Source organism: Rhineura floridana, chromosome 9, assembly GCF_030035675.1.
Source record: "Rhineura floridana isolate rRhiFlo1 chromosome 9, rRhiFlo1.hap2, whole genome shotgun sequence".
Classification (NCBI taxonomy): Eukaryota; Metazoa; Chordata; class Lepidosauria; order Squamata; family Rhineuridae; genus Rhineura; species Rhineura floridana.
Window position 1 is genome coordinate 5,666,824 of NC_084488.1, and position 26,418 is coordinate 5,693,241.

The 26,418-nt window shown below is 48.5% G+C and overlaps 1 protein-coding gene across 1 annotated transcript; it reads right to left on the reverse strand.

Annotated features, from left to right (window-relative positions):
- Positions 1-16,754: 16,754 nt before the first annotated feature.
- NKX3-2 (NK3 homeobox 2) lies at positions 16,755-23,600 on the reverse strand. Its single transcript, XM_061583974.1, has 2 exons — positions 22,759-23,600; positions 16,755-18,076 (listed from the first exon to the last, which is right to left on the reverse strand). The coding sequence occupies exons 1-2, from the start codon at positions 23,279-23,281 to the stop codon at positions 17,526-17,528; spliced, it is 1,074 nt and encodes a 357-aa protein (XP_061439958.1). The 5' UTR covers positions 23,282-23,600; the 3' UTR covers positions 16,755-17,525.
- Between the last annotated feature and the right edge of the window lie 2,818 nt (positions 23,601-26,418).

Consider the following 26,418-nt stretch of genomic DNA (forward strand, 5'->3'; position numbering starts at 1 on the left):
TGAGAGTATCAGTTTACAATGGAAGGAAGACAGAGAAACAGAGGTAAGGTTAGGCAGGCTATCCAGCTGGAGGACCCACTTTCTGCCTCCCCTCAGGTATGCAAAGAACCAAATAGGAGGCTACCCAGTGAACTTCATAACACAGGCTGTTTTAATGAAGTCAACAGCAGTTGACTTTCCAAAGTATTCAAAGTACTTCACACATTATTGTGGGCATCCTTTGTTGCAGAGTAGTGAAATTAGGCACTTGAGCAATCTGAGTGAGCTTTGTGTGTTTGAATGCTTGCTAAATATTAAACCTTCCCTGGAATTAGTCAGACTGAGACTTTAAGCTTTAAAATAAGAAATAACAACTTTATTCTGGAAGTACATATTTGATAGGAAGGAGTTCTACATCTAGCTAACTAGCTAAGATGGAGATGCAAACACTAAGCCTAGCGTTTGCCCTCATGCTGGGAGGAGAGGGAGAGACAAAGAGAAGATGTCTGCTCTCCCTCTCAAGAGAAAGAAGGAAGGAGGAAGGAGATGTGGTCAACATCCGCTGCATATCAGTCTAGCAGGAAGGGAGAGACAGCAGGAGATCAAAGGATAGGTATTAGCCTAGCAATCAGGAGGTCTCCTCTCCAGCTACCCTTTGTAACCCCATGCAGCCCCAACCCACAAATTGGAGTTGATCCACATATTCCAACATCCTTCGGACAACCCTGTCAAGCAAGAAGGCAATATCAGCGGAATGGCCAGGTGAGGGAATGCCTAATGCCACTTCCTGAGTTTTGTCAGGAGCCGGATTAAAGTGGTGGTGGTGGGGGCTTCATACATTTCTTTGTCCCTATGGAATTTCAATGGACCAGTAAAGTTGGGGTACAAAGGAAATCTGCAAAGGCTAGGAATCTCACACTCAGATGCTAAACACAGTAAGGAGAAAATCCTTTTCATTGACCTGCTGAGAAGTAGAAAGCATGTTTCTAATTTGTCTGTGGGATATTTAGGATTGCGTCCTCAATCCTAAACATACATACATGCTCTGATCCAGATATGCTTGGAAGTAAGCCTCATTAATCTAAATTGAGCTCATGTCCAGAACTCTCAAAACTTAGAAAGAACAACATCCCTATAGTGCCTATGAATAGCTGCATTAAGATCTAATATTTATCTATTTGGAAATAAAATGATATATAGCATGTAAAAAAGAAAAAGTTCTATAATGGTCATTTGTTGTTCTGTATTTGTTTGTTTACCTGCGTAAAGAGGAGGAGGAGGAGGAGGAATTTTCGTGGGCCACAATCCTGTGGCCATATTATTATTATTATTATTATTATTATTATTATTATTATTATTATTATTATTATTATTATTATTATTATTATTATTATTATTATTATTATTATTATTATATTTGTTATCCACTTCTCATGTGGAATGCAGGTCCTGAGGCAGATTACATAGATTTAAAAATACAAAGCATACATAATACCATACAGAGATTTAAAAATATAAAACATAGAAAAATCATACATAAACAAATCCTTAAAATCCTTAAAAACATCAGTATAATGGCATATAGAAATTTAACCAAATGCTTGCATAAAAAGATTGGTCTTCAGCAGCTATCTAAAAATGGGAAGAGAGGGGGCTGGTCTTACAAGGGAGGGCATTCCATAGTCTAGGGACCACATTTGTCTGGGAGTAAATCCCATGGAATGTATTTATTTAACGTACTTCTGAGTAAATATGTATAGAGATGGACTCTAGGGCAGCTGGGTTCTTTCACATTACACATTAGGACTAGCTTAAGCATTCATTACAATAAAGTGTTAACCATGTTCCTGGACTGTACCTCTTCAGATAGCAAATGCACTTTTGAAAGTCCACATAATGCAGAAGTTGCAGCTGAATTGTTTTCCTTGATATGCTACTTTTCCACATGAGAAGAGACTCTTTTTTTCTTCAGTCCATGAGCATTCAACCCAGCAACCTCCTCTCTGCGACCTGGACTAGTACTGCCCGTATGGGAAGGGGGGCCTTATCACTTGCAAATTCAACTGAATATATAAACAAGTTCTTACTAACTTAATAAGGAACGTACTACTACATTTCCTTTTTTTTTTACCTCAGGCATCAGCAGATACCATTCACAGAATTAGAAGTGATGTTTACTTGAAATCCCAGCTCACCCAAACAATGCAAGGTTCAGGATGCAATCTTTTCTGAAAGCAAACTTTCTGGAAGTAAGTCCCATTGAATACAGTTGGATTTACTTCCAAGTAAACATGCTGCAGTGTTAACATACATATTTTGTGCCATAACTGAGAGGAAAGTCATGTGCCACAGTTTCTTCTGGGCCCAGAAGTATAAGAGACCCCTAAGGATCAAGGACACTGGAACTCTTGTCTGACTTCATTGCTGTCCTTCTCTTCATCATTTTGAAAACTAAATGACTCTTGAAGTGAAAGAGTAGAGGCTACAGAGTAACATCATCTAGATCAGGGATGAGACCCTGTGGCCCTCCAGATGCTGCCAGATCAGAATCCCCATACTCCCTGACTAGTGGCCATGCTGGCTGGGGCTTTGGGGAATTGTCGTCCAACAACATCTTGAGGACCACAGGCTCACCATACCTGATCTCAATCTAAATGTATAACAAGGGTTAGTTGTAACAAGGGCATTGGAGTTGCATCATAATTTAAGTCTTTAAAAGTTGTAGATTTGGTCTGGGCTGGGCTGGTGAGTAAGTGAGTTCAGGATTGCAGCCTCCATTTCTAATGAGAAGTCCCTAGTGCTCAGGCTTGTGTGGAGTCCTACCATTGACTGTGGAAGGCAGCCCTGCTTGTTGTTGGAAGTGTGGCAAGAGCAACTCGTATTTGGTTCTGTTTGCATACCTAAATGGAGATAGAGAGATGGACATCTAGTTGGCGAAGCTGTCTATCCTTACCTATGTTCCTCTACCTGTCTTCTTTCCATTCCTGCCACTTACCTGCAGAATTGTCTTCCTACAACTGCAACCTGCTAAATGGTATTTGAATTATGGTATGGACAACTATCAAACATGTCTCACATAAAAGTTTTTAGATGCAAGGTCTTTGTACGCATTGCAAAGGAAAAGAGATCAAAACTTGACAATTCATCAAAGGAAGTAATATTCATTGAATATTCTGCAAAGCAAAAGGGGTACATAGTCAAAGAACCAAAGACCTGCAAAGCTGGAATGTATAGTCTCCTTTGATGAAGGAAAGTGTGCACACCAACCAGAAGGGGTGCCACTTCAAGCAGATGGAAATGATGATGAGGAAGAGGAAGAAGAACTAGGTCAAAAGGGATGGCAACAATGTGCCAGCAGAGGAAGAAGAGGAGTCCAAGCCAGAAAGGGCATTGGAGCCAGAAGGGGCAGCTGCACTGCAATCTCCCAGACACTTTGAACGCACCCCTGTGATTTGTCTACCTCGTGAGAGATGATGAACTCCCAGAAACACAGAACTGGCAGGACTCTGAAGCCCTACCCAAGGCTGAAGCTGAGAAGTAGAGCCAAGAAGCCAAAGAAGAGCCAGAAGCGCTACGCAAGAATAAAACTTGGACACTCACCAAGCTTCCTCAAGGGAGAACGGCATTAGGCAGTAAGTGGTTCTTCATGAAGAAGCCAGGCACTGAAGGGAATGATGACATACACAAGGCAAAGCTAGTTGCCAAGGTTACTCACAGAAATATGGAGTAGACTATAACCAGATGTTTGCTCCAGCAGTCCAGCATTCATTCATTCATTGGCGATCACTCGCAGCCGAGTAAGATTGTCTTCCAAGATAAGGTCTTTAACAGTGGGTCCGTAAGTGACTGTGGAGGCCAATTCTGGATCCACACAGCCTCCCACAGTGAGGACATAGGTTTCCAGATGGAAGATGGTCGCGATGAGGATTTGATTGATGTGTCTTCCGCTTAGCTCGTTTGTCCCATTTGCCCTGTATTCGGGCTTCTTCGAAGTCCACAGCACCTTTTATAATAGCCGACCTCCATTTGGGACGTTCATGGGCCAAGACTTCCCAGTTGTCGATATTCATGTTATTTTTTTGAGATTTGCTTTAAGAACATCTTTAAACCTCTTTTGCTGTCCACCAATGTTCCATTTTCCATCCTTAAGTCGGGAGTAAAGTAGCTGCTTTGGAAGATGGTGATCAGGCATTCGAACAACATGGCCGCTCCAGCGAAGTTGATGTTGAAGGATCATTGTTTCAACACTGGTCGTCTTTGCTTCTTCCAAAACGCTAACATTAGTCCGCCTATCTTCCCAAGTAATTTGCAGAATTTTACGGAGACAGCATTGGTGGACTCTTCCAAAAAGTTGGGAGCGGCTTTTATAAATGGTCCATGTCTCACAGGTGTACAATAAGGTCGGTAGTACAATGGCTTTGTAAATAAGCATTTTGGTCTCCCTGCGAATATCCTGATCCTTGAACACTCTGCGCTTCATTCGGGAGAATGCAGCCCTCCAGAGCTCAGACAATGTTGAATGTCAGCATCGATGTCAGCTTAGGGAAGTGATCAACATTCTCCAAAGTCACACCATTAAGCTGGATTGATGGTGCTACAGAGGGTCTAGTTCACACCTGTTGATGAAGCACTTTGTTTTTTTAATATTAAGTGAGAGCCCAAGTTTTCCATATACTTCTGCGAAGACATTTAGGATAGCTTGAAGATCTTTCTCTCATCAGCATATTGAAGGTCTACAACAGAGGTTGACATTACCTTACTTTTTGCTTTCAGCCTACTGAGATTAAAAAGCTTTCCATCTGTTCGATATATGATTTCCACACCAGTAGGAAGTTTCCCTCAATAAGGTGTAGAATCATAGCAATGAAGATAGCAAATAAGGTTGGAGCAATACCACCATACCAGCATCAGGATGTTCCTGAGTGTCGCTGCCAACAAGAAAATGCAAGTGAGATAAAAACAGTGTTCTTGCATGACAAAATGGAAGAAGAAATCTACATGCACCAACCACCAGGGTTTGAAGTTCAAGGATACAAAATCCTAGTGTGCAAACACAAAAATCCATCTCAAGAGTTAAACAGGTTGTCAGAGCCCGGAAGGAAAAACTTAGCCAAATGGTCCTGAAAGAAAGCATTGTACAAGGCATAGCTGAACTATGCCTGTACAGTACATTCAGGAAGAACAGATGGACTGACCTTTAGATTTATGTAGATGACCTACTGTTAGCTTATGAAGAGCCACAGGACAAACAACAGCTAATGGATCATCTAAACAAGGAGGTTGAAGTGAAGTGCCTAGGAATGCACACTACCTTGGAATTCAAAGTAAAAGAGGATCCTTCTTGCTGAGACAAAGACAAAAGTTCCAATATCTTCTCCATAGTCTAGGACTGAAGGATGCACATACAGCACCTACTCCAGTGGAAGTAGGATACCTGAACCCAGATCACAACAACCAAGCGTGGGAAGATTATGAGAGCTACACACAAGCCATTGGGAAACTCCTGAATATCAGCACAGTTACCACGCCAGATGTGGCAGCAGCAATAGGATTCTTGTGCAGAAAAACCAGCTCGCCAGCCAAGGACTGGGAAGCAGTCAAGAGAGTGGTGAGACACCTGATGGGCACTGCGGTCATGAAGCTAAAGTTAGCAGCTACCAAAGAGCCCAAGCTGATGGGATATGTAGATGTCAACTTGGCTGAAGACACCACAGATTGGATATCCACCAGTGGAAACATCTTCTGCTATGGCGATTCAGTCATCTGCTGGGCAAGCAAGAAACAAGAGACTGTAGTAGTTTCTTCCACAGAAGTAGAGTATGTGTCAGCTTCTGAAACAAGCAGAGAGTTGGCATAGCTGCTTACACTGTTCAAAGAATTAGGCATCTGTACACCTGGCCCTGTCACGATGCATGAAGACAACCAAGCATGCATCAGACTTGTGGAGTCAGAAGAGGTGAGTTCACAAAGCAAGCACATAGACTTGAAGCACCACTACATCAGAGATATCTGTCTCAGAGGACTACTCAAGATGGAGTACCGTCCAACTGAAGAAATGACTGCAGGTGTTCTGACCAAGGCACTGGGCAAAGTCAGACATCAGAAGTTGTGAGGCAAGTTGAACCTCATGGCCTGAACCAAACATTCATCAAGAAGGGGTACTGGAAGTGTGGCAAGAGCAACTCCTATTTGGTTCTCCTTGTGTACCTAACGGGGGATAGAAAGAGGGTCCTCCAGCTGGCTAGGCTGCCTATCCTTACCTGTGTTCCTCTTCCTTCAAAATATTAAAATATTCAAAATATACAAAAACATCAAACTAAAATAGAAGAAAACCACCTCCCTAGTTCACAAGCAGGTTTCCTAAAATGATTAACAGAATTGTATTACAAACAGATACTGTCCAATAGAAGGAGACAGGTAAGTGTGATCATGATTTTAAGTAAATTGTCTATAAAATGTCTTATTCTTCCCTTCTAGGTGCTGCGATCGGATGACAATAACCCAATGAGCCATCAAATTGAAGTCCAAATCAAACCCATACATGAGCATAAGTTGAGGATGAAGAAAAGTTGTGCCCGACTTTATTATCAAAACTAATAAAGTTAAACTGAAACCATTCAAAAGCATCCTGTTTCTTCTCTCCCCTTGTCACCTTTACTTTGAGTTAATTTTTCTAAAAGTGCAATTTGCCACATCTTCTAATACCATTGCTCTAAGCCTACTCCTTTAAATCTTTAAAATTTCAAGCTATTTATTTTATTTATAAAAAATATTTGCATACCGCTATTTTGTTAAAAACATCAAAGCGGTTTACAACATGTTTAAAACAACATCAACCATAGAATTTTTTTAAAATACAATAAAAACAAAGGTCAATTGTCACAAAAGAAGCATGTTCTTAATTGCCTGCATAAGCCTGGCAAAACAGAAAGATTTTCAGCAGGTGCTTAAAAGTTAAAACAGAAGGTACCTGCTGAATCTCTGTTGGCAGAGCATTCCAGAGACCTGGGCCAATAACACTGAAGGCTTGATTTTGTGTCAATGTTAAATGAGCCTCACCAACTCAGGGGACAACCAGAGCCACTCCTGCAGATCTCAGTGATTGAGCTGGGATGTAAGAGTTCAGAAGGTCCCTAAGATACCTTGGACCTGAGTTGTTCAGGGCTTTGTAAATTAATACAAGGACCTTGAACCTGGCTTAGTAGCAGTTGGGCAGCCAGTGCAGATGTTTTCAAAGTGGTGTCACATGTTGTTGGCCATATGCTCCCATCAGCAATCTGGCCGCCACATTTTACACCAGCTGGAGCTTCTGAACCAGGACCAAGGACAGCCCCACATAGAGTGCATTACAGTAATCCAGCCTGGAGGTTACCAATGCATGGACTACAGAGGTCAGGCTATCTCTGTCCAGGAACAGCCATAGCTGATGAACCAGACAAAGCTGGTAAAAGGCACCCCTAGCCACAGAGAATACTTGGGCCTCTAGTGACAAAGATGAATCCAGGAGTACCCCAAGGCTATGGACCTGGTCCTTCAGAGGAAGCGCAGCCCCATCCAGCACAGGTAACTGCCTATCTCAGGGACATAGGAACCACCTACCCAAAGAGCCTCCATCTTCCCAGGATTCAAACACAGTTTATTGGCCCTCATCCAGTCCACTACAGCATTCAGACATTTCATTTCATTACAGCATTTCACACTATGGTTCCAGCTGATGACAGGAAGTGGCTCACTAACTCCTTCCATTTTAAATATATATCTGGGTCAATGTACAAGTTAAGTAACTGTAGGGAAATGTGAACTCAATGACCTGTGATGGAGCTAATTTCTTGTTAACACCTCTATGCAGAAAGACTGCACCCTCTAACATGTGGAAATAGGTGCCAAGAGATTGGCACCGTCCGCAGCACATGAGAGAAAACCTGGGACAAATGTAGCACAGGTTGCTTGGGTTAAGGTACCATTTATGAATGAGTTTTGATGGAGGTTCCCTAGTGCTTGCTGAAATAGTCTTAAAGGGATGTTTGCTCAACAAAGGGTTAACAGGCCTCTAGGTTGACTGAGATATCAAGCTTCCATTCCCCAATAGTTTTAAGATATTCATTTGATCTGGTTAAAGGTAAAGGTGTCCCCGCACTTATAGTGCTGCTTACCTCTCTGCGCCACAGAGGGTCGTGGCTAAAGCCTCCAAAATTCCTTTGTGTGTATCAGTACCACCTTGTAGTACCTATGAACCATGGGGCTCTCGTGTGAACAGGGTTAGTTGGCATGTTGTGCTTTCCTGGACCACAGACCGCAAAAGCTGTTGGAAGTGTGGCAAGAGCAAGTTCTCTTTGGCTCTCTTTGCATACCTGAGAGGAGATAGAGAGCAGATCCTCCAGCTGGCTAGGCTGCCTAACCTTCTCTCTCTTCCTCTATCTGTCTTCCTTCCATTGTAAACTGATACACTCAGGGAGCTGACCTCACTTCCACCCTCTCCTGTCTTCCTTTTCTCAGCCCAGCCAAGGGAGGAGAGACATCTTCTCTTTGTCTCTATCGCCTAAAGCATGAGGGCAATGTCCAAGCCTGGTCATTGCACCTCCACCCTAGATAGTTAGCTAGAACTAGAGCCTTTCTTATCAAGTATACATTTCTTTTAATAAAGCAGTCTTTTCTTCGACTTGAAAGCAAGTCTCAGTAATTTAAAGTAAGGTAAAAGCTTGCTTTGTCTCAGGTAAATCACACGCTCTCACGCCGCACAGAACGCTGTGCAAGCTAAACTCTGTTAATTCACCAGTACTCTTAACAGTATTTACGTCTGTGGAGACAGCCTACAGTCATTGTGATTGGTGAAGAACGGTGCTTTATACATGCTCAGAGGCATTTCTGCTATATATATAGGTGGTATCTAGGGGGAGGGGTGCTGATAACTGAGCGTGATTAAACAAGAGAGAAGAGAGTGCAAGATGAAGAACAAGAATATAGCAAGAGGGTTTTGCCTGATCAGCAAGAAGGAATCAATGTCTCAATTGATCCTTGTATTTGTTAAAGAGTGCAATCCAGATCGATATAAATAAATGAAAGTTTTGTCGTTGCTTTGCATAGGATACTTGCACTCCGACGGCACCTCAGAAGGAGGGAAAGCCCCCACCCTGCAGTGGCTCCCAAATAAGGCTGCAAGCCAATACATGTCTACTCAGAAGTAAGCTGCATTGGGTTCAATGGGACTTACTCTCAGGTAGATGCATATTGGATTGCAGCCTAAACGTGTTTAGGGTTGAAGCCGTGCAGTCCTATCCTCTACGTGTTGCTTCAAAATCCATGGGAGCGGCTCTCAGATAAGTGCATAGGGGGCTGCCCTTCCTAATGCAACCAGACTGACACATCACCAGTTTCACACATGCCATTGAAAGGACTCTCGAGCCCCTCTCCCGCTGGTGGTCGTGCGCTTGAAAGACAGCGCTGAGTACGTTGCTCCCTCAGCTCAGGGTGTAGCTGCCCGGCAGCCCTTTAGGCACCAGCCCAGGCGGGGCAGAGCAAATGCTGGTTGGGTCTCTTCCACGCCCAAATTCCAGGCAGAACCGAGAGGCGGCGGAGAGGCCGATTACGTGGGAAGGGTGGCAGTGCAGTTCTGTTAGGCAACACCTGTCAGAGAGTGGCGAAATTGGGAAAGGAGAGACTGAGTGAGCCTTTATGTGTGTTTGAATCTTTGCTAAGATTACACCTTCCCTGCAAATTAGTCAGACTTTAAGCTTTAAAATAAGAAATAGCTACTTTATTCTGGAAGTACATACTTGGTAGGAAAGAGTTCTACATCTAGCTAGTTGGAGATGCCAACACTAAGCCTAGTGTTTGCCCTCATGCTGGGAGGAGAGGGAGAGACAAAGAAAAGATCTCTGCTCTCCCTCTCAAGAGAAAGACGAAGAAGGAAGGAGGAAGGAGATGTGGTCAACATCCTATGCATATCAGTCTAGCAGGAAGGGGGAGAGAGCAGGAGATCAAAGGATAGGTATTAGCCTAGCAATCAGGAGGTCTCCTCTCCAGCTACCCTTTTTAACCCCATGCAGCCCCAACCCACAAGTTGGAGTTGATCCACATATTCCAACAACACCCCCCACCATCCCCACCACACCCGCAGGGCTCTTGCACCTGTGAAGGAGACAGTCTTGCAGGAGGGGTACTTGGCGTGGTGCTTCCCTCCTCTACACAGCCATAAAAGGCTAGGGAGCCCGATCCTCTCCTGCCCCTGGCCCCTCTACTTGGAAGGAAGTTCCTCTGCGTTCACCGGGCAAGAGGAAGGAGTAAAATCCCCCTGCAAGGACTTCTAAGTGCATTTAGGGCTGCAGCCTGCTCCGATGCATGTTTTCCTTGGAAGTAAATCCTCCTGAGTTCAACTGGCCACTCCCAAGTGAACAGGTATCAGATTTCATAAGACTCGCTGAATGCAGTAAAATTTACTTCGGAACAAACAAATTCAGGACAGGGCCGGGAATGTAATTTCACGGCGTTCCTCGTTGTACGGCAATCGCTATAGCTCTCTTTAAACTTAGGTATACGCCTGCGCATCTTGATTTTTTCTGCTTTTGGTTTATTGAACATTTGCTGACTGTCAGCTGAACGTGTGAAACTGACTGAGGAGACATGACTCATCTGACTATGATGTTATAACAGTTATAGGCCGTTCACACGGACAACCGAACACGTGATGTTGCAGTCAAATGTACATTGTAACGTGGACTGGATCCTAAGTTCGAACAGTTTCACCGACTTTGACTTCTAAGTAAACCCATCCAGCTTTGCTGTGCTTATCCGACTGAAAAATAATCAGCTCCTGCGCTTGGAAGGGCCTTGGCTCAGTGGTAGAGAAGATTCCTCGGGTGCAAAAGGTCTTCGGTTCAATCCCAGGAATGGAAGCACGTCGTATACGTGTTTAAATAAAGTAATGTGAATAAGGATAGCACGTGTGAAGTTTGGGAAATAAAAGTTCCCACCCCAGTTCTACACACATCGTCATCAGTCATTTGCCACGGGACTTTCTGCCACTTGAGAACCCTTATAGGTTCTTACTCAGCTGCCATATTTCGGTGGGGCTGACAGACGAGAACTTCAGGGCCGATAGTGCCCCTTATTTGGAAATGAGTCAGATCAATTTCTAGGGAAAGTGTTTATCCAGAACTGTGCTCAAAATCAGGGCGTTGACCCCGATGATAAACAAATTATTTATAAGCAACCCCAGTGAAATAAATGAGACTTGCTTCGAAATGTGCGTGTGAGTGCTGAGGGGAAGAGATCAACTGCTTCGATTTCATTGAAAAATAAAGGTTGATTTCAGATTTTGCTTTAGAATCATAGTATATACTATACTATAAGCACCATGCGTCGATATGTTTTGATGCGAGTCTGAAACACACCGCCCTACATGCGGCAATCCGAGGTTTCTGCGTCCTAAATTCTACTGAGGCGGCCTGCCTTTCCTCGGCGCAGCTGTAATGCTAATGCCTCTTTATTTATTTGTCCCAGGATCCCCAGATCCCAGGAAGGTGCACCAGCAGCCCGATGGGCAGCTGGGATCAGCCTTGAGCTCCCTTTCTTTGCAGTCTTTCCTGGGTTGAAAGCGAACTCCTTCTCCCTCCTCAGGGGTCGTTAATGACCAGAGGCCTAGACGTTTTAAATATTCGAGACAAAAGCTGCGATTCCGGGCACGCTGGCTGGAAGTAAAAACACACGGGTTAGATCTCCTAAGAACATCAGAAGAACCCTCCCGGCTGGATCAGACCAAACGTCTCCCCCAGGAGCCGGCATTCGGCCTCCCCCAGAGGCCGTCCAGATGCCTCTGCAAGCTCACAGGCGGGAGCGTCTGGATGGGACCCCCGGCCTTTGCCTTCAGCATCCAATAGGCAGGCTGCGCTGAGGCCCCAGTGAACGTGGAGATTCATTCATCCCTCACGGGTGCTAAGAACCATTGATAGACCTCTCGTCCATTGAACTTATCTAAGTCTCAACTGAGCCTATCAACAGTTTTAGGACGGAGTATTCCATACCCTTCTCCTGCGCAGCCTTTTGTTCGTCCCCAATTTATTGCCTTTCATTCAGCTTATTATGATGGGGGAGGGGAAAATACACGCCATCTGCCCTCTCCGTCCCACAAACAATTTTCTAACCTTGTACCATGTTCCCAATTAAGTGGTTCCCCCTCCCACCTGCACATATGGTCTCAAGCAAAGGAGTTGAATCTGACAGCGTCGTGGTGCAATCCAGGCCTATCCAGATCCGTGGGGCATTGCCATTGATCTCAGCGGAAGGTGGACTGTTCCCATGAGGCAGGCTGGAGCCATGCCTTCCATTTGTACGAAAACGACCCCGTGCGCCGTAAGAAGCATCTTTCACGGGAGCAAGTTCAGAGAAGTCACAGAATGGGGCGACTCTTGTTTCCTGAGCACTAAAAAGCGAATGAAGTTTATTATTATTATTATTAAGAAGTCAGAATGTGATTTCCAAAAAAGATGACTCAAACGTACCGCTTTGGTGGCGGTGGTTGTTTTTAAATCAGAATGAATGTTCGTATTGAAAAGAAGCTGTTTGACTCAGTTAAAAAAGGCTTGAAAGGAACTATTTGGTTTAATTGCGTGGTGGATCGAGCTATAAATGTCAATAGTTACTGTGAAGGAGGTTAACTATTAGCAGCTGAAAGACGGAATAAGCCTACCCTTTCAAAACAGTGTTGCTTTTACACACTCACTCACTCACTCTCTTCACTAAGATAAATCCTTTCTGAAATCTTGCTCGTAGAGAAGCCAATACGACGTCAAAGGGCTTCTCTTCGGCTGGATCGTGCCCATGCTGACAGTGAACAAAGTAGGCAGGACGCCCTTTTTAATCCGTGCAACACATTTTACCATCTGACAGGCAACTGGGATTTTGTTTGGTGGGGGGACCGTGTTCAAGGGCGACCATGGCTCCCTTTCTCTCCAGAAGGCCTGCCGATCCCGCCAGAGCTCTCGGAGCTCCTGATGTCTCAGAAACATTTGCCCACGAAAAAGCTGGGGGAGTCAAGACGCAATTCCCCCGCACCCCTCCCTTTTTTTGGCCTGCGAACAGACGCACATTTTCCCGCTGGGGACTGGCAAAATTCACGGCGGGAGCGGCTTGCCAAGCAATCTCGAGACCAGCAGAAAAGCCCCCGCCCTCCAAGACAGACTCCCTCGCGGCAAGGAGGCCCGCCCTGCCGCCTCTTCTCCCAGCCTGGAAAGGCGCGAAGGGAAAGGCGCGAGTGAAACAAAAGAACCCGACCAGACGGGGTGGTCGGGGTGGTGGTGCGTGACACGAACGCGGTTCTCTTCTCCACCCAGATCAAGGAGTTCGTCTCCCCGTTTACGTGGCTATAAAGCCCTAACCCCGCCCCTGCGGTGTCGGTCCGAATACTTGGACTTCCCTAGGCTGAGGGAGACCTGGGCCTGACAGCCGTCTGCCCCTCACAACACGATCGAAGTCACGAGGTGGCGAAAAATAAGGCCACCAACAAGCGGAGAATGGGGTTCCTGTCCCCCAGGTAGCCAATCACCCCTCAACGCAGTCATGTAAGGGATAATACGGATTACGGTCTTAACGCGGGCCTGAGCCCTAAAAGGATTGAAGTGGGGCCGGTTTCATAATTCTAATAATCCGTACTTATCTCAGTAACAGTTTCCGGCGTTTTACCTCCTTAATACATCACCTGTACAGCGGGAGAGGGGGACAGTTTCAGTGGCAAAGGCCGTTGGCCCGAAAAGCCGATAACGCGCATTAAAAATGCTGCCTTTTCGCTACGCTGAGGAACTGCTCGGTTGTTAGGTTTACCCCAACACGCCTCAAATCTTCCAAATAATCTCAGGAGGGAACAGGCTTTTACTGGAACCTCTCCGCTGCAGAGTCTGAACATAACCGCTCTCGCTTTCTCTCTCTCTTCTCGCTCTCTCTCTCACACACAGAAAGACTGACACGCAATTAGCTGAGCTGTAAAATGGGCCCAGCCCTAATTGCGACTCTCCCCCACCCACAGCAACAGATCAAAGTGAAAGTCAGCAATAAGAGAAGCCTTTTGAAAAGGGATGCTTCGGTGCATTGTCAGTTTAGAGTTTTGTTGATCAGCCAGTTGCCTTTTCATTGATTAATGTGGCCCTTCATCGATTTAAATAAATGTGTATTTTATCAAAACCTCAGAGCAGCTTTTGATATACGAAAGAAGGCCTAAGATAACTGTTTATGGCATTCTAAGTTAACTCTTCACTGATTAAAACACTTTTTCCTCATTTCTTGTAACAGTAACACACGAGAACCAAAATAGCTTGAAAAACGAAACATTTTTGCCTTAAATCGCGGCAACATGGATTTAAAATCCCACCTCTCGCCGACGCAGCAGCAAAAGAAAGATCTGCGGCCAAATCCTGGGTATATTTAACCGTAAGTAATTCCCACATTAAATGTGCGCCGGACCCCAGCCGTAGGCTCAATAAGACTTCTGAGCACATACAAGCATAGGATTGCGGGACTAGCTGATTAATTTGCCGCTAACGGTTTGCAGCCCTGATGAGGTGAGGATCACCTTCTTCCATAGAATCTCAACAAGAGATTGCGATTCTACTATAGCATCTCCAGTTCCAGTGTATTGAAGTGACTAGGCGAAGGGGGGCGGCTGAAGCCCGCTATTCGGAACGTCTTGCGAACCTTAAACTGCGCTAGTGAACTCTTCCTGCCTGGAGAAGCCGGGACCGAGTCTCTGACTCCCTAGGCTCGGGAGGGGAGGGAGATACATTCAGCCCTTTGCAATGCGGCACCTTCACACTCCTGGCACCTCTCGACCCCTCGGCACGGCTCTGGTCCCAAAACTCAAAGCCCTCCGCGAGCCGGCGGCGCTCTCTTCCAAGGCCATCCCCCCAGTTAATCTTGGAGGAAACAAACCCAGCATTTATGGGTCTAGTGGAGGAGGGGGGGGGATAGACGCGTTCCAGAGTAACTCTTTGGGGGCGTGCGCGTATGCGCGCACACACAGAGCTGTTCCGAGTGAGATTAAAAACTTGGAAGGGAACGCGGCAGCCACTGAGCGACCCCACCTCCGCCCCAGCTCAAACTCGACAGCCTGTGTGGGAAGGAAGGCAAAACGCTCCAGTGACGTACGCACGCAGGCCCGGATCGTACTGGCACACCCAGCAGGCCAACTCTCCCCCCTGCGCCGCTCCCCCTTACCTACTTGCTGCTATGGATCGCGATTATGAATATTTCCCCTTGCGCTAAGAGCAAGAACTTCTCTGCTGTCCAAGCGATTGCTTAGATAGTTAAAAGAGACCCCCACCCCGCGCACCCCCAAAAGAAAAGCGTCACGGTTTAAATGGCAACGCCAGTGAATTCCCCATCGAGCCACCCCGGATCAGCCTGTGCAGCCGACATTTTGGACGCACCGAACTTTTCCCAAAGCTAACAGGCAAAACCCGAATGAATGGGCTTTGGTCCCAGGGGTCAGTCTGCCTCCGGACTGGAAGCGCCGGCCATGACAATTTCACCCGAATGTCACCGGAACACATTTCCACCCCGCTTCGTTTGTGTAGCAGCGGCTGGCGATGCGGACCGGCCTCTGTCCACTCTCTCGGATTTCCTTGGTTTATTCTGAGCCAAGCTGTGGAAAGAAACCTGGCCTCCCTATCGCATTCTGAAGCCATTTCGTTCACTTAACGAACCCCAGACGAAACGCAGCTTTTTGTATCAGCAACAACAGGCAATGCACCCTTAGGGTCCCGATCCTCTTTGGTCTAAAGTGGCTTCCTCCTCCTCCTGCTGTAAACATCTATATTCAGATCTCTACATGACAAGGAGCCCTAATTTTAACGGATCCACATTCCCTTTTCTGATGCTTCAGTGGGATTTTAGGCTGCAATCGCTGTGCATATAGACTTGGAATACTGCGTCCTATTGACCTCAGTGGGATTTATTTTCAAGTAAACCTGCAAAGGCTTGGGCTGCATGTTGTCTTTTCACCAGTGCGATCCCAAGCACTCTTCCCCGAAAGGCTTGCAGTGAATGGGCTGGCACTGCCATTGGCTTGGTTATAGCGAATAGAAATAGAATCTGCAGGTCGATCTATTTAGGGGGGCGGGGCTGGAGTTGTGGATCGCGCACTTAAATGCACCTTCCGGCACCGGCACCCTGAGATGAACAAGAACTATTGGTGGCCCCATGCAATTGGGTCCTCAACCATGATAAACCGGGGTAGGATTTGCTCCTTTGACCTTCCCCGAAGGGGAAAAGGTAGGTAAAAGTCTATGACTAGTGGGCCCAGACTAAATTCTGCTGAGTACAAGTACATTTACTTCTAAATAGACACGCATAAGACCGCCCTTCTACCTAACCAGCCACTACAAAGCTAAACACTTTTCGTTCCCCTCCCTCTCTGCGAAATCAAAGTGAGGAGTAGTCCGAATGCATCTATATTTACTCAGAAGCGAGTCCCACGATATAGGACAGGGCTTACTCCCAGGTAAAGATGCACAGGATCTCAGTGCTTTCATCTGCCTGGAAGGCATCCAACGCAAACTGCACGGGCCTGAAAGTCAAGTTACTTTTCACCGACTTGAATCCCATACAGTAGAAATCATCCAGAAAGGGATCCTCTAACCGATTTGACTCGGAAATAAGCGGCATTGATTTCAGTCACTTCCTTCAGAATAAACTGTGCTCGAGAATTAGGGTCAGCCCCTGAGAAAGGAGACAACGGTCGAGAGTTAAACTGAATTTTATAAATTAAAAACATAGGTACAGGGGAACGGATTAACAAACAAATATTCACAATTCTATGGAAGAAAATAGTCATAGCTGAGTGCAGATGTCCAAAAGGAGAACGACACAGGAGAAGCAGAAGGGACAGGGGAAGGCACCGAAGAGTATTACAGGCCCCATTATAGGATTCCTACCCACCCCGCAGGCCCGACTAAAACATTCACACTGAATATAAAAAATAATTATCACAACAAGAACAATTTCATACAACCGCAAAGTGCTAAAATCTCAACTCTCCCCAATCCTCCTTCATCCTCGCCACAAAGATCTCGGCCACGATCCAGCGGGAAGTTTTCCTGCTTCAAGCCTCATTGAAGCCGGGACTCCCGCGCGGCGGCTCTTGGTTAAACCGATCGGGCTAGCTCTGCCGGGAAACGTCCTGCGGGATTGCGCTCGGGGATAAAACGGGCTTGGATCTTTGCCGTTGTTCGTGTGTGTGTGGGGGGATCCTCACCCTTTTGCCCCCGAGATTGTCTCGAATCACGAAGGGAAACGGGAGAGGAAAAGCGGTGGAGCCGGGGCTTGCTTGCATTCAGCACCTTCTCGAGGGCCCGCTTCAGTTTTGCAGGAAGACCAAAAACCCGGATTTTCTTTGGGGTTCAGAGACAGGATTCGAGGGGCTTCTGCGGCTGGCCACGGCTTTTGTCCTTCCCTGGCCCGCCTCCGAATAGCCCCGCCGCCGCCCCGTCTTGTCCAGCTGCCTTAGTCCAAAGCCACGGCTCTTAATCCAACCCCGAGGCCGGGAGTCCTGGTTAAGGGTGTCACTGCGTGGCCCCGGCGGCCGCGGCACAAGCGGAGAGGGCCCAGCCCGGCAGGCAGTAGTAGGGGTAATAGTAGGAGGGCTGGAGAGAGAGGAGAGGCGGGGGCCGGAGGACCTCGCCGGGGTGATACTGCCTTTGGTCATCACGGACTAGCACCTTGACGGCCACTTTCTTGGCGGCCGGCGCCGAGGACAGGAGGTCCGCGGCCAGCTGGCGCCGCTTGGTCTTGTAGCGCCGGTTCTGGAACCAGATCTTCACCTGCGTTTCGGTGAGTTTGAGCGAGGCGGCCAGGTCGGCGCGCTCCGGGCCCGACAGGTAGCGCTGGTGGTTGAAGCGCCGCTCCAGCTCGAAGACCTGCGCGTGGGAAAAAGCCGCGCGGGAGCGCTTCTTGCGTGGCTTCGGAGCCGCCGTCGAAGCCGCCATCGGGGCCGCGCCAGCACCAGCCGCCGCCGCCGCCGCCGCCTCCTCTTCCTCTGACAGTAGCTTGGAGCACTTACCGCCACCTCTGCTGTCCTCCTCCTCGTCGTCGAGCTCTTCCGGGTGGGTGCGATCTGCGGGGGAGCACAAAGAACCGCCGCGTCAGAAGAGGAGGGGCGCTGGGGGACCCCGGAAATGCCCTCGCCTCCCACGCCCGACTCAAACACACGCGCAGCGGGGATCACCCTGTCCTCCTTTCAGGATTCACCCTCCTTGGCAGCACCCGAGTATCCCACTCCGGGGAGACATTTCAGATTTGGAGAGGCATAAAAAGGTGGGTGGGTGTCTGTCAGAGAGAGCGAAGCAAAAGTCTCACCAGGGTGTCTGTGTGTGACAGACAGACAGACCCCCCCATAATACTTCAAACACATATCAACCCAGTCACCTTCGTTGTGCCTTTGAAATGCTCCCCTCCCCCCGGCCCATTGGAGTGTAATCAGAATCGTGGCGCCCGGTTTGGAACCAGAGTGGGCCAGAAATGTAGGCGCCTCTGAGAAGGCCGAATCAACCAGAGCGTGGGCGCCCTGCTTCCTTAGGCAGAGCTCCTGGTCCCAGACCCGTGTGGCTCGAAGACAGCCACGTTGATTTCCCACTCCCGGGCTTTGCTTTCGATGCAAGTGCCTTGGGAAGACGTCCCACTGAAACCCAAAGGGCATTTCCGAGCCCTTCTGCTTAGGGGGACCGGCGGCTGGAGCCTACTGAGCGACACTCCGCGCTTAGAAACACACTTGCTCTCCCCCCGCTCAGCACTTCCTTGCCCAGGATTGTGTTTTGCGGTTCCTACATTAGGGTTGATTCCCAAAGAAAGACGATTCGGATCAAAGGCTACCCGCGGCCATAAACCACAGCCCGTTGTCACCGGCGTAGTAACTAAAGGAACTGCATGGAAGTAATGCGGCATTAACAGTTCGGGACACCGTCACACGCACCTGAGAGTCTACATGCCTGAATGTGCATTTCAAAAGCACATTCGGAGTACACCCCCCCCCAAATAGGAGTTTTAGTTTGATAAGGGTGCTGGAAATGGCAACTCCGTGAGGGGTAAACTACACCTCCCAAGATTCTTGGGGGGGGGACGAGTTTTAGATGTTTCAACAGTTTCCAAATGGCTTTTTGTGATCCCCAGATTGAACAGAAATTTTAGTTGCATATGTGGAGAGAGCCTAAAATTACAGTCCTATAGTTCCTTACCCTGGGAGTAAATCCCATTGAATTCGAGGGGGCTTATTTCGAAGAAGACGTGTATAGACTGCACCGGAGGACAAGCCTAGAGGAACAAGAGCCATCGACCTCTGCAGCAACCCACAGAAGAGCCGGTTGTTCCCTTCCCATTGAAGACAACAGGAACTGCTGGAAATCTTCCTTCTTTCCGAGGCCCTCCTCGCTGTCCAGCCCAACCGAAGCGTGGCTGGTGGGGACAGAAGGAGAGAGGGCCTGAATTACGACGCCTAAACGCCTTTTCTGACTTTTCAGACGGGCTCCTCAGACGGCTTTGCTAATGAGCAGCTGCGATGCGTGTTACTTCTTCTCGGCTGACAAGCTGCGACGATGGTGTTTTATTTTATTGTTAAGATTGTAATTTAATTTGTTTTGCGATATATTTTTAAGCCGACTTGAGTATGCTTTGTCATAAAAAGGCGGCATATAAAATACTGGCACACGGCAAAGGCGGCTCATCCAATCGGGCTCAACTGATGGGCTTGGCCCACCCAAGAAGGAGACAGGCCTCGGAACGAGAAAGAGAAGTCCCCGGCGCCCTTGCAGGGGGCCGCACAACTGGCGGGCAGTGTTTGGATGGAGGCTCCTGCAGACCAGCCCCTGAGCCTGCTCAAAGAAAGGAGGAGAAAGGTCTTCTTCTGGAACCCGCCGGCGGCGGCGTAACAAACACGCGCACACACGCAGCGGGCCCTCCTGGGGGCACGTTGTTCCTACCGCAGAGGATTCCTCAAGGATCCCACGCCCGCTCGCCGCCCTGATCTCCCTTCTTCCCGCACGACCCCCGCACATCCAGCCGAAGCATTGACAGCAGGATGCCGTCGTGGAAGTGACCCTCCCGCCCTCCGGCCCCTCACTCAAAACGGCCGCCCTCCGTTTAATTCCAGTGCGGGGGAAAGAGCCCCCCCACTCATACAATAAAGCTTACAACTGGACGGCTGCGGGTCACAAGGGAAGCCCAATCCAGATCCGGAAAAGCGATCCCCATTAAGCACAAAGCCAGGAAGGTAAAGGCTCCGGAGAGTTCGAGCCCCTTCGGGGTTAAGCCTTCTTATAGTAGGGAGAGGCTCCCGAGCCCGATGACACTTGGGGACGGGGGCAGGAGAAGCCCCCCTCCCCCCGCTGAAAAATGACAGCCCTCGCTGGGGAAAGGGTCCTCTCGGGAGCGAAGGCAATCCGAGCCAACACCGCTCCAGGTTACTACACAGCCGGCAGCGGGCGCAGAAACCTAACGCGAAGCAACGGTGGGAAAATGGACCCCGAAGGCCTTTAGCGGGATCTTTCTATTGGGTCAGCAGGCATAGGGTTTTAATGGCATGCTGTTGGGTTTTAATTAACCCTGGACTGATCTTGCCAGCCTCCCTCCGGATGAACCGAAGTATTTTGAGTTCTGTTGAGCTACGTTGGGCTGAGCTAGGCTGTAGATCAGACAGGTCGGCCGGAGTAACCTTGCCATGGAAGGGAGTGACTATGGTTCAAATGAATGAGAACTCTGGCACAGAGTTGCTATGTTTGCGCAGCTGAAAGGGGACTTTTAGCCATAGCGCTTTATCCGTGTCCTTGCTTTCCCACTAAACTATGCTGCAGAAGTGGCCTCTAAGTGGGGGGAGGGGCTCCCCCAGTGACAATGATCTTAATTCAGAGGAAGGGTGCCTTAAAATCAACACATCAAAGCTTACATTCTTTTTATTCGAGGCGCTTAAGAAATAATAATTTTGGGACCTAACGCAGCCGAAGCTAAGCACTTGAGTTCCACGCAAAAGTCTGCAGTACGTGTCTAACTCTTGGGCCTCTTTTCCCGCAAGCCCCTTTGCCTGTCCCCTGCCCTCCCCCCCCCCGTTGCTCTCCGGAATGCGGCGACTAGGCTCCCCCGCGGGGGCCACCAGGCAGCCTTGAAGGCCTGGTGGCTCTCTGGAGAAAAGCATCCTTCCCTGTGGCTTCCGGAGTAGACCGGAAGGGACAAGAAGACTATTTTGCCCTCGATGTGTGATGGGGACTTTGCCCCGAAGATCCAGCTGCCCGCAGCCAAGGCGCACTCAAACACTGCCCTTCCATGGCACGTGAACGGAGGAACCTCCACGGAACAACTGGGGACCAAGAAGTTGACTCCCCCCCCCCCGCCAGCCTCCTTTTAAAAAAAAATTTCCCAGCGCGGTTTTGGATCCCATCTCAATGCCACAAGGGAAACAAACGTCGTGAAGCGAAAGGATCAAGGTTCTGGAGAAACTGGTCCATGGGACCGAGGGCTGCTTCCCGTCTGTCTCCAGGTCCGGGGCCTACGGAAGATGGCGAAAAGGGAATGGAAGTGCTGAAAGATCACTGCCTTTCCTATCCTGAAGCTGGAGCCTAACCTATATACCCGTTTAACATAGGAGGAAACCCCATTGAACTGAATGGAAGTAACTTTTGCGTAGACCTGTATAGGATTGTGCCATAAAATGCAGTAGCTGAAATCTGACTGATTACAAAGAAACACGATTTCACGTAGTAAAGTTGGGAATGGCCTGCAGGAAGAGGAAATTAATAGTCCAGTTCACCATCATCGTAAATTTACTGGGGATTACTCCCGAGGTTGTGTATGTAGGATTGCAACCCGAGACACGGCTAACGCAAAACTGTAGGTTTCAACTTTGTATTCCGGTGTGTCAAAAGCAACTCGCTTTACTTAGGCCCCACTAACATGCCACTATCTTAAAAACCACCAAGGTTTCGTTTTAAATACAGCACGTTTCTAACCTATGAATTGTTGCTATTTTTAAGTGTTCTTTTTTCCTTTGGGAGGGTGGTTGTGGCCTTGTACAGTAATAAACTCTGCTTGTAGCAGACAGAACATTTAAACAAAGGCCATCGAAAAATAAACTCAAGCCACCAGGAAGAGGGTGATGCTCAATCCTTCCACGCGCCAATTTACGACATGCACGGAGCTTTTGATGGGAGAAGCATTCAAATATATGACTCCCTCGCCTGAAAGCTGGTGTGGTGCAGAATTTAGTGACCTTAACCAATTACGTCCGTCTGCAACATGATTTGATGGGCACGATGATCGCCTAGAAGTGATTTGAAAAAGAGCGTGATGCAGTCAACGCTGAGACGTTTTCAATCCCCTTGATTTCTGTTCGGACTAACAGCACACTTCTATGCACTTTTACTTGGAAGTAAGTCTAAATTCAATGGGCCTTACTCCCGGGTAGGTATGCATCTAGGACTGCAGCGTTAAAATATTGATTGGATCGCGCCCTCTTGAGAATGTATGCTCCAGGGCTGGGGGCTTCTGTGAAGCCAGAGTCTGTCCGAAATGGACAGCCTCATCTTAATTGGAGTCTCTAAAGCAGTTATTGCAGAATCTTTCCTTTGCTAGACGCAGTATGTGTGTCTCTGTATTAACACTTACTTAATTTAGGATGGATTCCCCCCCCCGCCAGCAATTTCCACTTTATAGGTGCTGTGGAGTAATCAGCTCCTGTGTGAAAAGCCCCCACAAGCTGGCAGTTTTAATCCGGCGCAAACTCCACCCAGGGACACCCACATAATCCCTGCGTACCTGAGATTCGGGCCGAGAGCTCGCTGTCGCTGAGACCTTCCGGGGACTGTCCGTGGAGCTCCTTTGCTGGCGGCTCCCTGCCGGGGCCCTCCGATAGGGATCGGGCGCTAGAGCCGCAGGGCGGCCCTTCTCGTGGCCTCAGGGCGGCGGAGGGCGATTTGCCCTCGTCGTCCTCCTCGTCGTCGTCGTCGTCCTCCTCCTCCTCTTTGTCGCCTTCTTGCTCCTCGCTCAGGACCGAATCAGAGTCCCAGACGGCGAATCCTGGAGCCCTGGAACCCGCAGGGGCTAAGGGGGACTGGTGGTGCTGCAGAGCCGCCGCCAGCGCCGCAGCTTCATCGCCGAAGAGCCTCCAGCAGCAGGCGGGCGCCACGTCGGGGCTGCTGACAACGCCCCCTGCGGGCGACGGCAGCGGCTGCAGGCGGGCTTGCAAGAAGCTCCGCGCGCTTCGCTCTTCCTTCTTGTTGAGGATGGCTTGGATGGAGAAAGGCGTCGGGGCTGGAGTGCTGTTGCTGCGCACGGCCATTGGTCTCCCGCCCCAACCCAGGCGCCCACAGAGGGCTGCCCCCCCTCGCCAGCTCCTACGGCGCTTTCGCCTGCGGGAAGCCTCCCTTCAGCTAGGCGATTTCATTGCCCCTTTTCCCGCAGCAGCGGCGCCGTCGGGGCCCCCTTGCGTCCTGCTCAGTCCTCCCATAAAGAGCCCGGCCGGTGTCGAATCTCCCTGTATACACACTCTCTCTCTTACTCGGCTGGCGCGACTCTTCTCGCTCTGGCCAGAGCCTCCCTGGCCGACAAAACGCCTTTCCAGGCCGTCCCCGTCATTCCCCTCACCTCTGTTTCTTTTCTCGCCCTTCGCTGCCTTTTTCTTGCAAACCCAGCTGTCATTCCTCTCCTATGAGTGACAGCTCCACCGCCCGGCCTTTCCTATTGGGCAGGGCTCTCCTCGGGAAGCCGTCTGATTGGCTCTCGCAACAGCCAAGCGAAGTTGTTAATCTTTTCCAGGCAAAGCAACTGGGCGAGTGGGAGTCCCGTCCCAGGGTTTGTTAACCCTTTTCCAGCCAAGCCTTTGCACATTTGTTTCACTCCTTCTCGCTCCAAAATAACTCCCTTGAGATCACTATTAACGGTAATTTATTTATTTATTAAATTTATTAGTCGCCCATCTGGCTGGTTGTCCAGCCACTCTGGGCGACGTACAAGATAAAAACAATACATTAAACGTTAAAATTTAAAAACCTAACAATAAAAACCTAACCCATCCCTATTCGTGCAAGTCCGCAGTTCTGTACACACCGAGCTCAGTGAGACTTACTTCTGAGTAACTTGAATGGGATCAGCTTGCCGAAGAATGCCAAGTGAAACTTCTTATGCAAAGCAAACAGAGCGGCGCGCGGGTGTGGGGAGGATTTGCCTCGATTGAAACTCTTAATTGAAACGATTTAATTTCCCTCTTATTCCAAATGCAACGTTTTTGCTTAACAAGTTGCAAACGTTTCATCTCCCTGTAGTTTTATGGTTGACTCAAGGTATTTTTGTTTAAGCCCACGTCTTGTTTCGAAGTCGGATCCTCTGTTGGTGAAGATGGACTTTCAGATGTTTTGCTGTTTTCAAACTTTTTCTGTTAAGCAATTTTATCAGGTGAGGCCAGTTTTGCCCTGGCGATGATGGTATATAAAAGAAGATTTTCAGTGAGTTTTAATTATAATAGTGAGTTTTAATTATAGTTTCACCACAGCTGTTTTCCCCTTCCCCTTCATTCACATATTGAATTGGGAGGACATCAGAACCCCGAAGGTCACTATCTACACGAAGCTTACGCGTTGGGATGAAATGATATCAAAAGAAAAAAAAATGCTTACGGCGTGGTATTAATTCGTTGCAACTTAAACCCACCCAGCTAATACAGGGAAGGAAATAAAATATACAGAGATAATCAACAGTGCGCATTATGAATAATCAAAGAGGGTATTTGATTATTCATAAATTCGTGACAAGTCCAATACAGAGGGAACTAAACTCACATTTCCTTCTTAGAGGAGGCATAGCAAACGTCTTTTCCAAGCCAACAAAAACTACCGAGTCCTGTATTGCTAACTCATTTAGAGCGTGGTCCAGATTGCAATGGGGAAATTAAAAGCATCTTCACACGCTGAAACCAATGGGACTTACATGTGCTTAATGGCAGACCTGTGCCCTAATTTCATATATTCGGAGCATGAAATTTTGTAGGAGACTCTTGTCAACTGATTTTTAAACCAGTGTAATTTTTTCCTGTGATGATGGCTTTCCTTCTTCACATTCCCTAGAGACACAACCCTCTTCTTTCCCTCCCCGCACCCCGAAGAAATCTGAGGACAGTACTCGTCAAATCTGAGTACAATTTGTGAGCAAATCAGGCGTTAAAATAAAGTGATCTGGCCATAAGGAAAATGCTGCTTTCGCTTGTTTGTTTGATCTGTCCAATATTTCTCAAAATTTACAATTGACAATACTTGCTGGATGCAAGAGATCCGGAAAGGGAAATTGGGGTGTGTGTGTGTCTGTGTCTGTCTGTGTGCATGAAATGGACGAGGTCGAGGTGGAAGACGCAGGGGTCCTACGGAAAGAAAGAAGCGACGGGCTGCCGAGGAAGGATTTGCTCCTACAGGCAAGGAGAGGGAGGGTGTGGGGATTGGGGCAGGGAGGTTAAGGAGGAAAGGGATTTAGAGGATTCAAAACAGAGGCCTGGAGTCGGGACAACTGAAAGGGAGAGACCCAGATGCGGCGTGTATATTTGCTAAGAAAAATGCTGTTTGGGTAAAGGACGGATTAAGACGAACTTGACACTGTTGTGTGAGAACAGGAGGAGACGCGGAGGGCGAAACTAACTGTTGTTCCTGTTAATAATAAATAATAATAATAATAATAATAATAGTCCCGGGCTCTCTTTAAGGAGATCGTGGGCCTCATCTCCTGAGTTTTCAAGTCTTTTGCGATTATTCCTCAGCAGCAGCCTATATGTTCGGGTGAGGGGTAAAAATGAATAAATAACCCCGACCAGCGGTCGATAGCACAGACTGCCTCACCCCCCCTTCAGTCTTGAATTCGAGAACCACTCTTGGAACCTCGTGGTGAACCTTGAGCCCTCCCCTCCAAAGCCTCCAATGGCGAGCCCAACAACACGCCGGTGAGGGGGGTTCCGTTGGGCAACAACCCGCCTGTCTGCAGCTCTCTCCCTTTAGCAGGGAGATCCAGGCAATCCCCGGGGTAGGTGTGTCCGTGCGCGCCCCTGTGTGACTCCTGTTGGCCTTGGTGGGAAGAGAAAGCGGCTAAGGCTGAAGCGTCCAGGAGTCACCCGATGGAGCGCACGGCGGCTGCTTCCCGGGGAGGGGGCGGGTCAAGTCAACTGGCAATGGTGTGGGGACGAGAAGGGACCCGGGGGCCGGTTTCCATCCGCGAGCGGAGGGGGGCGGATGCACAACCCACCACCCCAACGCCCGCATTTACAAGCCCGTCCCCCTCAGCAGCTGGCCACCCCCTCGGGAGGTGACCCTGGCTGCCCTTCGCTCTTGCTCATCTCCCTCCCCCTCGGCCGAGCTGAGCGAGGATGCGGCGCCCTCCGCTTCCAGCAGAGCAACCCGTCGTTCGGGCACGGAAACGTCCGCAGGGCAACGCCGCGGGGAA

Excerpts from the sequence above, each read along its gene's own strand:
- NKX3-2 (XM_061583974.1), bottom strand. The coding sequence starts at position 23,281 with ATGGCCGTGCGCAGCAACAGCACTCCAGCCCCGACGCCTTTCTCCATC. Across the intron at positions 18,077-22,758 it reads GCTCTCGGCCCGAATCTCAG|ATCGCACCCACCCGGAAGAG; the intron begins GTACGCAGGGAT and ends GCTCCCCCGCAG.